We start from the raw sequence: 12,795 nt of genomic DNA, 5'->3' as shown, positions 1-12,795 counted from the left end.
CAAAAATTTGCCTAGGTCCTACCCCTGGTAACCTTACTCGTTTGATTTAGTTCTCAAGTATCCTTTTTGTTTGTCATTATTTTGATTTTGGTTTTCTTGTTACTCTTCTTTCACTTTTTTATAGCGGGTTGAAACTAAACTTTTATTATTATGTACCTTTCATTGGAGCCTTCCTCTAGCAGAGAATCTAATCTACCTTCCCGTCGCTTGCTAGGAGAGCCATCTGTAAATAAAGACATACATTTAGTTTAACACTAGGATCCCTAAAAACACAATAAGTGGAAATTACGAAAATCACTTCTATTTAAATTATGACCTGTCTTAAAAGTACAAAAACAGGCGTTTATAGTTTTTTCCTTTAGTTTTTCATATCTATTTAAGATTAAATTGAGATAGAACACAAAAAGCTGAATTTTTCGCAAAAAGATGCTTGTATAAAGTCAATAAGCCTAGAATGAAACGATGCGATTTTCTAAAGCTATTATTACTATTTCTGATGAGTCACTTATGGTTACAACTTGTTGATAAAATATTGCAGCCAAAATAATTAAAATCTAAAGCAAATGTTTAGATATTAAAATTCTGTTTAATTTATTGTCTTCTAAATAATACACAATTTAAAAATATTCAACCTATAGAGCTTAATAATCTACAGCTCCAATGCAAAATAAAGCGCAAAATAATTTAAATCTCCAAAATCTGAGCTTAGCTGATGCCAAATTGCCATGGGTTCAAAAACTTACACCTATCTTATTTAAGTTCCTTTTGGCAACGTTGAATGATGTGCATGAAGAGAAAATTTGGCAAATTGAATAGTTTGAAAATACAAAGAACGCCCTATCCTTTGGGAACAAATTAAACGTTTACAAACGACAAACGTTTAACAAAACAAACGTTTAAGTAATTTCTTTGTTTCAAGTAATGTATTGGTATTTTAATTCTTTCTCGATACGAATATAGGTCAGAGGCCAGAGGGCCTAATTATACGGTAACTATACGTCAGAGGCGAAAGGGACTGGTCAGGGATCTAATTTTTAAGCTAAATTTTCTTTTTTGTACATAAAAAAATCAGAGAAAAGACGTTAAAAGAGAGAACGCATTTCCTTCCTTTGTTAATCTTCTCATCAGGCGATATGACAATTAAGATAGACCATGCCTTCCTTTACTTTCAAATCAAAAGCCATTCCAAACCTTTGACCAGGAATTAATTCAATACTAAGGTGAATAAGAATAATGCTCTGCCTTAGCGTTCTTAGCACTATTTAGCGTTATCTACCCTTTCATTTTAATTTTTACTGGGGTGTATATATAGTTAGTTTTTACTGCTTTAGTTTACACAGGATAGACCAACACTGCTTATCAATTATTTGTACAACATCTTTTGAAAACAAATTTCAAAAAAACATTTTAATATCTCCTTTTTCAGGCAAATAATTGGCGTTTAAATTAAAAAAAGCCATTCCGACATTCAAAATTGCGCGATCAACCAGTAATTTCTGTTTTTGGTTTATATATGCGAGTATTCAGTCATGATTCATTCCCCGAACGAGTAACACCTTAGGCGCTCCGTGCCTGCGGTAGTTTTGGCTGAAGAGTGAAATTTGCTTGTGAGATTAATGTTTTGAATTGATGAAAGAAAATTTTTTGGTGTGTGATTATTGCTTTGAACTGAAGAATTGCATGGAGTAAAAGAGGATTGGATTTGAGTCATTATAAACAGAGCCTTTGATTACCGACGTTGGAAAAGGCGTTTGCCGTGCCAAACGGCTAAAAGCACTGCACGCTAGAAACAACGTGGATAAACAATCGTTGCCGGCTGAGGTAAGACTATTTGTCCATTTTTTTAATTGATGCTTATTCATGGGGCGAAATAAAAGAAACCGTAAAGAAGTCTCATTCGAAAAGGATCAAAATGATTATTCGTCATCTTCACCTAAGGAGGAAAAAACTTTGTCAATTTCGACACTGGCTCGGAGCTTTTATGAAATTCTAACTATAGTGAAAGACAATGGAAAAAAGCTTGACGGTATCACGGACCAGTTCAAATCTCTGGAAACCCGGGTCAAATCGCTTGAGGAAGCGCTATCTGGCCAATCGCAGCAATTTTTGACGATCCAGACCCATGTGGTGGCTAATGAGAATGAAATAATAAATGTAAAATCACAGATTAGTGTTGTTACAGCTGAGTCAGTGTTTCTCCGTGAAGAAAATAATCAGTTGAAAAATCGGTTAATGCATTGCGAGTATAGAATGAATGAGAAAAATATAGTGGTTTGGAATGTACCTTGCGATGATAAAGAGGAAGCTAAAGTGATTTTCAAAACTGTTTGTGAAGAAGTACTATGTGTAAACGAGACCCCAGAATTTGATGTTACAGAAGTGAAAAAGGAGCGTAGATATTTTAAAGTTACTGTTCTGTCTAAAGAATAAAAAATAACGATTCTGAAATAGAGTAAAAAACTTAAAGGAAAGACTGTTTGCGGTCATAAAGATATTTATCTTAGTGATGATGCTCCGACGGCAGTGAGAGATATTAGAAAACGGCTGATTGAAAAAAGATCAAAGCTTGCTTATCGTGGTATTCAAGCATGGGTAACAAAATCGGTTCCACCTCTCCTTTGTTTTGATCGGCCAAACGGCCTGCGTGTTTCTTTCTCCGTGAATGACGTGATTCCTGAATTGTCAGTGCCGATACATCCTCGAGGTGTGCATATGCAATGCTAGGCGGGTTGTCATATTTATATTTATATTAATTATTTTAGTTTAATATGGTTTTGAGTTATTACTTTGTTGTGCTTTTACTTCTTTGTTTGTTTTTTTTGTGATAGCATATTTGTATGAATTAATTTTTTATAGTTTTTTTTTATATTATTTTTTTTAAAAATATTTTGTTGATGGAATAATTTAAAAAAAAAAAAAAAATTAGAAAAAGTATTAATGGTATATAGTGTATAGCGCGGTGCGGAGCGTACCGGGTTGTGATTGGAGTTCTTATGGATTGGTCTTGGCTTTCAGTGATACTAGGCCTGGAAACAGTAGTAGTGTTTTTTTGGTTTTTATGAAGATATTTATGTTTCTAAATTAAAAGTTGCGCAGATTAGTCGTACTGAGGGAAAACGACTTGGAATGGAGATTACTTTTGTTTTGTTTTTTTAATTGTTATTTTTTATTATGGTTTGCTGGTCATTTGGGGCATGGTGTGGTTTCTCTTAACGTGGGGTTAATATTTGATAATGGATAGAGACAATCGTGAAATTCCATCATCAAGGTTAAAAGAATTTGAGTGGAATTTTCTTTCATTTCAGTCAATTTTTCAAACTATTGTAGCTGGTGATGATGAAGATACTTCTAGTAATTTTCATATCCCAAAAAATCAATATATATTTATGAATGAGCTGGTAAGAAAAAATGTAAATACAAGTAGGATGTCGTTTTGGAATTGCCGGGGGGTTGGAGGACTGCGCAGGATGTGATTGAAACTTTTTTGTCGGATTCAGATACGGATATATTAGGCAAATGTGAATCTTTTTTAGATGATTTTTCAATTGAAAATATACATGTAAAAGATTACCAATTTTTTCACATCGGTCGGAAAATACAAAAACAAGGGGGTCTAGGTGTTTTGATTAAAAATTGCATACCAGCACGTATAAGGATTGATTTTTTGCCAATGAATATTGAAATGATTTATGAATCTTGTGTAGTTGAATGCTCTTTTCAAAATAATCTGAAGCTTTTAATTTCAGTTATTTACCGTACTCCGTCATCCAGCCAGATAGAATTTAAAAATAATTTTTAAAGTATGTTGGATAAATTAGCTAGTCTTAATACTCCTTATTTAGTTATGGGTGATTTTAATATTGATTTAATGAAACTCCTATCTTCAGATGAGAATAGAATAGATAGAAATATTTTGCAGTTTTTGGAGTGCCCACTATCTTATGGACTAAACCCCGTATGTTTTGTGCCCTCTAGAATAACTGATACATCATTTTCACTAATTGATAATATTTTTTCACGTTATAGTGCTGTTAATACATTTATTATTCCTGATGATTCATCTGACCACTGTATAATTATGTCTGATTTTCTTATAAATTTTCCGCATAATAAAAAAAATCAAACCCAGCGTAGAGATTTTTCACATAAAAATGTGTTAAGGTTAAAAGAAGGGCTTGGTGATGTTGATTGGAGTCCTGTAATTGATGAGAAGGATCCGAACCAATCATTAGATAAATTTTATTATATTATGAATGAAAAGCTTGATCTTTTTTGCCCATATAAAAGCCCGAGAGGAAGGAAACTTACCCCAAAAAAACCTTGGATAAATGAATCACTTTTGAGATCTATTAATGAGAAAAATCGTTTATATAAAATTAGAATAAAATATCCCACGGAAATAAAAATAACGCGTTTTAAAAATTATAAGAATATACTGGTATGGATCCTTAGAGTAATTGAAAGACGTTATTATGAAAATTCTTTTCGAAATTCAGATTCCCCTAGAAAAACTTGGAGTTTGATTACAGATAAAATTGGAAGAAATAAAAAGTTGTTACACCCTGAAGTGTTATTTGATATTAATGGTAAAGAATTTAGAGGACCACAAGCTGTTGCTAAGAAGTTTAGTGAATATTTTGCTAGTATTGGATCATCTGTTGTTTCAGGAGAAATTGACCTTTTTTCCCCAAGGTCGCATAAAAAATATCTACCGCCCACTGAAGATACGAGCATATTTATGGCCCCGGTTACTTTTGCAGAATTTCAAAAGGTCATTAAGAATTTAAAAAATGGCAATTCATTGGGATATGATGAACTTTCAACTAATTTGTTAAAAAATATTGCAGGTGAAATATTTGAACCATTGCTTCATATTTTAAATTTATGTATTTTCTCTGGTACATTTCCTAAAAGATGGAAAATTGCACGTGTAATACCATTGCATAAAAATGGAGATAAATCTGATACAAATAATTATCGTCCTATTGCAATTTTATCACCATTGTCTAAAGTATTGGAAAAAATTTTAAAAGGAAGGATTACTAATTATCTAGATAAAATAAATTTTTTACCAAACATCAGTTTGGATTTAGGGCAGGCCATTCGACGGAACAAGCAGTTGCAGCTCTTGTATTAGAAATAAATGACTGCTTAGATAGTAATTATCATGTATCTACTGTTTTTTATGATGTTAAAAAAGCATTTGACACTTTAAACCATGAAATTCTTTTTGATAAAATGGAAAATTCCGGTATAAGAGGGAAAGGACTAGAAATAATAAGATCATACCTTTATAGACGTAAAATCGTGGTAGATGTTGATGGACATTTGTCTAGTTTAAATGATCTTGAAGATATTGGTGTCCCACAAGGATCGGTATTAGGTCCGCGTTTATTTTTGATGTATATTAATGATATCCCACGATGTTTGCAGGGAAATATTGGTTTTGCAATTTTATTTGCAGATGACCCAGCTGTGTCTGTTAAAGCGAAGGATTCATCGACATTGATTCAAAATCTGTTTAACACTGTTAGTTCAGTTAATCGATGGTTTGTTTCTAATTATTTAGTACCGAATTTTAAGAAGACTGAATTTATGGTTTTCGGTCATTCAAAACGTGCTACTAAAAAAATTTCATGTCAGGAGCTTCAAGTTGGTGAGCATAAAATACGTAGAGTTCAATCGTATCGTTATTTAGGAGTTTTTATTGATCCCCTTTTGTCATTTCAAACTCATATTGATCATTTAAGGGTGAAACTTTCGCAAAATATTGGGTCTATGTATCGTTTGCAACATGTTTTTCCATTTTTAATTTTAAAAATAATTTATCATTCTTTGATTGCTCCTTATTTAAATTATTGCACAATTATTTATTTAAATAATTTTTGGACTCATATAAAACCCCTACAGATCATTCAAAATAAAGCAGTGAGAATACTTGGAAATTTTTTACATCGTCCATCAAAACTTAGAGATGCATCGGAAACTGAAACATTATTTCTTTTCTTGAATTTATTAGATCTGAAACATATAAGAGAACTTAATATATCAATATGGCATTTTAAAATACAAGATCCTAGTAGTTATTTTTATGAAAAATCTCTGTTGATTCTGCCCCCTCCTTCGGCTTTTAGGAGTTCTGGAACATATCGAATTCCCTTTGTTAATTGTGAAAGATCTAGATTTTCAATTAGATACCAAATACAATTTATTTAAAATAAATATAGGCTGAAAGATAGAATTCAAATTGAGTCATTTCGGCAAATATCAGTTCTAAGGAAGAAAATATTAAAATTATGTATTGACCTGTGATGGTGGAATAGAAATTTTATTATTATTATTATTATTTTTTTTGTTTATATTTGTTACCCATGTTGGGATAGCCTTCCATGCCCCACTTGTCCAGCGTTTGTTTTCTTTATGTTTGTTATGTTTTTTGTTTTTTTCTTTAACCAGGTTTTTTTTCTTTCTCTCTTTTGTTATGATGAGGAAATTTTTTTTTTATATTTTTTTTTTTTTTTTTTTTTGTGAGTGTTTTGATTTTTTTTGAGTTTTTTTTTTTTATTATTATTATTAATACCCAATTTTACGAGCTTTGCTCTCTGTTGGGGGTATATGTTTTTTGTTATGTTGATTTATTCAAATAAAATCTTCTTCTTCTTCTATAACTTTATTTCTTTGGTACAAATAACAATGCGTCAGAGACGAAGGGGGAGGGTGGTGCTACTTTTTGATGCAACTTTTTTTTTTTATTAAAGTTATATGAACAGAAGTTGAATTAATATAACGGTCCATTGAACATTATATCATTTATAAAGCAAAAAGTGGGAAAAAGTCCAAGTCAATTACATTCATACTTACCAGCATCAACGATATCCAAATCTTCCCCTGAGTATATCATCTTTTTTGTAGATGTATCAGACCCAATGTGAAAACTTGCTGTGTTATCTGAGGTCTAAAATGAAACCAAACTTTACAAAGACGTGCCACAAATGATAAGACAAAAATAAAGCTGGCATGGTACAAGCAATTTAAGTTTTATTGATACAATACGATTGTTTTCAAACAGTTCGTAGTAAGTGGCAGAAAATTATCTTTTTTGTGTTGTCATGTCATGAATGACTTATCTTGTGTTGTCCTAGCTTTTCTTTTTATGTTGCCAATGACACTTTTTTGTGCCCCTAACTGATATTACACAGTCTAAAATCAGTAAACTTTCCAGAGGACTTTTTTTTACGGGGGGGGGGGGGATTTACCAAAATTAATAAGCGAATTCCGTTCTAATTATTCATGAAAGATGAGCCAAATTGGAACCTACATTAGTTGAAAAACGTTCAGAAATTAAATAAAAAACAATTTTGTTTAACTAAAGTCAGGACCGACACTAAACTTAAAATGAACAGAAATTATTCCGTATATGAAAGAGCCTGTCTCCTCCTTAACGCCCACTCTTTACGCTAAGGTTTGAATCTTTGTCACAACTCTACTTTTTAAAGTAATAAAGAATTTTAGCATAAAGAGCAGGGCGTTGAGGAGGAGACAGGTCCCTTTATATAAGGAATAAATTCTGTTCGCTTTAAGTTTTAGTGTCGCTCCGTACTGTCAGTTAAAAAATAAAAACTTCTTTTTAATTTAATAGATATTCTAAAACTATGTTTGGTTGTGAATTTGGCTAGGCTTTCAATTTTTATGTTTGAATGTAAATACAGAATAGTTACCTGTAATAATCACCAATCTATATCCTCAAAATGATATTTTTTTCCGTATACTATAGGACATGTTTCCGTATCATTTTAAGGTAGTAATGGTGAAACGAAAGAAGTGTGTAATACATATTTTACCCCATTTGGTTAAAAATAAGAAAGTATCAACTACATTAAGCTCAGTTAAAAACCGTTCTAGTGCATCCTACATAATCTTGTGGCAGTGGCGTGAACAAAGCGGGCGGGGGCTTTGGCACCTAGGATTCCCTCCTCCCTTAGATCTTGAAAAATACCTTTTTTCAGTTTATTCATTGATTTTTTTTTATTTAAAGGAAAAAAACTTAAAAAATAAAACGCAATTGCTCCTTCCTTAGATTTTGAAAAATATGTTTGCCCCCCCCCTAGTTTCCGTGAATTGGCAGCACTATCATGTCTATTTTATTTCATTATTTTAATTAATTGTAATAGATACTGACCTACTCCCAAAATAGATATTGGCCTGCTCCCGAAGTTAGGAAACTGTATAGGAAGGAATCTTCGACGCTTCAGCGTAGACCTGATACAATTAAAAAACAAAAATGAATTTGACTTTTAGCAAGGGCTTAAGTTTCTTTGGATCAAAACTTAAATATTATAAACGTCAGCAAATTTCATCTTTCCCTTTATTACTCCTTTTCGAATTAAAATAGATAATCTTAGATTACTCTTGGCTCTTAAACATAAATTGGTTTTAAAATGTACACAAATATATTTTTTATGTTATTTTAGCGAAAGTTGGTGTCTCATTTTTGACCCAAAGTAAAACAAAGTAAAAAAAAACAGCTTTATAATTTGCTTGGGTAAAGCTAGATGGTGTTGGCTATTCTTCTCAAAAATGAGATCGAATTTCTTCTCTCATTAGTCTTCACTCTCTATCCCACAGACATTCTATTAATTAACCCCTGAGAATAAAATTAAAAAACTTAAATCTTTACCGTTATTCCCAACCCTCTCCCGGAAATAACAGTTGAAGCGATAGCCGAACATAGACCACGAGGAATTCCACGGAAGTGGATTTTAAACTTTGACCGCGAATACATCCTACAACAATCGAGAACAACAATAAATAAACCATATGAAGCTCCGGTTTTTCTCCGGTCAAGAGAAGTGATCTCAATACGTGCCGTCAATGTGAACCGTACTTAAGTAAGTAACATCTTTATTTATGTCTTTAGAACTAGTTTAATAATTTTTAGGTAAAGCTAGATATATAATTTTTTATTTTCAGAGACGAACTTGAATTTCCTCTCTCCACTTTTTGCCCCAGAGCTTCTACTATTTAGCATTGATATATGATACTCAGGAAAATTTTCATAATTATTTAATATAGTTTATAGCAGTAATTTTGATTACGGAACCGTTTTTAATGACATATATCATTAGTTATTAAAAATTATAACTCTAATTTTCAGATTTCTTGTTGAATTGTAAGGGAGACGTCAATTTCAGCGGAAATTTAGCGGAAATGACATTTCTTGGGGGTAATCTCACCTAAGTATCAGCTCAGCCGCGTCTCCTCCTAAGCTAGGTACACACGCTTATTCTTTGTCTAATAAAAATCTATATATTCTATCAAACATTATGCTAGTTATTTTGTTACAGGATTTTCTGAAAATGCGCATGCTGTCCCCTCTTTTTAAGAAAGATCATGCTTCCTCATAATATCTTACTTAGATTTATTAAAAAGTAAATTTGGGGAAGCTGAAGGGAAAAGATCCTCATTTCTATACTTTGTTCAAATTCTTGTACTAACTGTAATATTTCAGCATTATTTCTAACTGGTTTTATTTCTATCGTTTTTATTTGTAACTGATACAGTTTCTAATCAATGAAATAATTTCCCAATGATGTTCAGCTTTTTTCGTAGAATATTTTGTATGTATATATTTCACAATTAGCACATCAGCAAAAACTTAAGCGTGTGAAATTTTGTAAAAGGAATGTATAAAAAAGCATTTTTTTTTTAAATGAGTTGCGTTGATTGGTGAACTAGAAGAGGTCCCTAGAGAATTAATTATAGAGATAATATAATTAGAAATAACACCCTATACACCCCTAGTTACGTATAACTATTTCTAGCGATTGAATAAAGGAAATTTTTGAAAATTTAATTTTTTCAGTTGACCCTTTACTGTTAACCCATCTTGATATACGAGGGAAAGATGGTCTTTCACAGAAGCATGTACGCAAACCCTTCAGGAAATTTTAAGGTTTCTACAGTATTTGGTATGGTTTCATATATTATATTCCATATATTTCCCCTATTTTTACCTTGGCTTCATATACAACTAAGCAATATTCTCAAAATATTCAAAAAATTCTCACAAATAAATAATTTTACATACGGTATAAAGTTTCTTTTATATAATTCTATGATACAGTTTTTTGTGGGTAATTTATTCAAGTATTTTGAATTTTTGTTAATCTGTATTCAAATCATTTTCATTGTTTTACTTCAATTTTTTTTTTTAATTTATAAGATGTCTAGTGCATGCGTTTGCGGTGAATTCAACTTTCTAAGAGCTTTTAAAAGTCTGAAACTTTTATTTATTTATAATAAATAAAAGCTCATTTTTATTTATTACAAATTTTAACCAGGTTTCAGATTTCTGTGAGGACACATATGCGTCGTACCATTCCTGTTGACTATTCTGGTAATACGAAAACAGTCTAGCCCCGGAGTGATTCTTAATTGTGCCAACATATACTCAGTAAGACGGTCAACCCTCCCTGGAAGATAGAACGAAAAAGAAAAGAAAGCAAAATCTTGCAATACCACAAGGGAACGGGGATAGATATAAAAACATTTTTTAACTTTGTCATCCACAGAAGAAAACTTTTGTGGACGTTACGATATTAGATTCAAAAGAAAAAATTGAAGTTTCAGGCGTGCGTGTATATTTTTTCTCCAAAACTTGATAGTAAAGCTTGTTAATAAAAACAAAATTCTAGAGATATAAAAGAAGAGGAAAATGCATCTTCATTTTCATTCACAAGATTAGACCGAAATTCAGCAGGAATTTTGACACTAAATATTAATTTTGTGGCACATTTTATTTATAGAAAATTAAATGGCAGAAACGTTGACTATTAACTTGAGCTTTTCAGCTTTTAATTCTTAAGATTCAAACCAACTTTTCAATTGAGAATAATTTACAGTTTTGAAAACAGACCGTCTTTATCAACTGGTAAAAAAAGGATTCCAAATTTTTTAAAATTTAAAGTTTTATGAGAACCAGCACAATATACCAGTGTCACTAGTGATTTAGTACGCACTCCGGTTCCTCATCTAAATAATAATACTAATAAATAAAAAAATAAATAAATAAAATAAAAAAAAACGGAGTAAAATTCCACGATTCGCGGCCGACGGAAACTAATTTTTATAACAAAACGTCAATATTTACGTTTCACACTGAAAATCTATCTTTAAAAACATTAGTCAAATGTAAAATTTATGATATTATTTATGAGGAAAAGGGGACAAAAGAAAATCGATTCAAATAGTGGTGGTACTAGACTGGCATAGGCTATGGTTAATTTTAGAATATGTTTCTCTTAGGAAAGGTCACTGGAACTTTTTATTTGTTTAATAATACAAATGAAGGAATCTAATGAACGGAGACAACGCTTGTCAAGCGAGGCTGTGTTCTGTCACCTTTGCTCTTCGTCCTAGGCTTTTCTAAAAACCTTGTTTAATTTTCGTGCAATAATTGCCCGTCAAATCTTCATTTTTTTTTTTAACAATGTTTATTTAGATCTATTTTTTTGAAAATGTTCCTAATATTTTTGTTTTCAAACACTTCAGTTCAGGCAGTTCAAGCAGCTTTATTTTTTGTGAGAGGTAGGGGCTTTAGTGTAAGATTAAATTAAAAAAAAAAAGTTTTTTTTTAACTGAAAGTAAGGACCAACATTAAAACTTAAAACGCAGAGAAATTATTCGGTATATGAAAGCGGCTGTCCCCTCCTTAACGCCTCGCTCTTTTCGCTAAAATTTTTTATTGTTTTAAAAAATAGAGTTGTGAGAAAGAGTCTAATTTTAGCGTAAAGAGCGAGGCGTTGAGGAAGGGACAGCCCCTTTCATATACGGAATAATTTCTGTTCGTTTTAAGTTTTAATGTTGCTCCTTACTTTCAGTTGAAAAAACTTGTTTTTTTTTAATTTAGTTTTTGAACGTTTTTGAATTGATGCAGATTTTGATTTTGGCTCACCGTACATGAATAACAAAATTTGTTTATTAATTTTACTTTTATTGGGCTAAATGGCTTTCTCGAAAGTTGTTTAATTTTATTTACGAACGTTTTTATTAGTAATAAATATACGCGACTTACGAATTAACTTAAGCAACGAACTTCTATACTCATATATTTTTAATACGTATATTAGGAAGTTCGCCCCCAAGTCAAAACCTCGCTCTTTACGCTAAAGTTCGAATTTTATTCCAATTCTTTAAAAATGACCCCTTAATCACAAAGGCCGTTAATTAGAATTAATAGCTCTTATGGAAGTACTAAAAATCTTTGGCTTAAGGAGCGAGGTATTGACTAAGGGGCGAACCCAATTATATACTTAATAATTTCTGTTCGTTTTAAGTTTGGTGTTGCTCCTTACTTTCAGTTGAAAAACTTGTTTTTTTATTTAATTTCTGTACGTTTTTTAAAATAATGCTGGAAAATCCGGCGCCCCCTTCATAGCAATGTCCCTTCCCCCATGGAAAGATCCTCCCACAAAACCCTCGACCCCCCCCCGCCCACAACCAGAAAAAAACCCCCCTGAAAGCGTCTGTATACTTCCCAATAACCAATACTATATGTAAACATTGGGTAAAGTTCATAACTTTCAGCCCTCTCCCCGGGGACTTTGGGGGATTAAGTCATCCTAAAAGACATATTTATTATATTTTCGACCATGCTGAACAAAATGGCTATCTAAAAATTTTGATTGGGTGACTTTGGGAAAAAATGAGCGTGGGAGGGGGCCTGGTAACCCTCCAATTTTTTGGTAACTTAAAAATGGCACTAGAACTTTTAACTTCCGTTCGAATGAGCCCTCC

At 31.8% G+C, this 12,795-nt stretch overlaps 1 protein-coding gene across 2 annotated transcripts in view; it reads right to left on the bottom strand.

The window, feature by feature from the left end:
* LOC148939359 (bestrophin-4-like) overlaps positions 1–12,795 on the bottom strand; it is a 121,657-nt gene that overhangs the window by 16,862 nt on the left and 92,000 nt on the right. For both annotated transcript variants that reach the window (XM_089107117.1, XM_089107118.1), the window contains exons 12-13: positions 6,862–6,955; positions 157–223 (exon numbers count right to left, since the gene is read on the bottom strand). In XM_089107117.1, coding sequence (XP_088963243.1) covers positions 157–223; positions 6,862–6,955 — 161 coding nt within the window. The remainder of the gene's footprint in view (positions 1–156; positions 224–6,861; positions 6,956–12,795) is intronic.

The sequence above is a fragment of the Artemia sp. Qi Xiang Cuo genome, chromosome 21, assembly GCF_049724085.1.
Source record: "Artemia sp. Qi Xiang Cuo chromosome 21, ASM4972408v1, whole genome shotgun sequence".
Taxonomy (NCBI): Eukaryota; Metazoa; Arthropoda; class Branchiopoda; order Anostraca; family Artemiidae; genus Artemia; species Artemia sp. Qi Xiang Cuo.
Note: the sequence above shows the minus strand (reverse complement) of the source record. Positions and strands in the feature narration are given on the sequence as shown.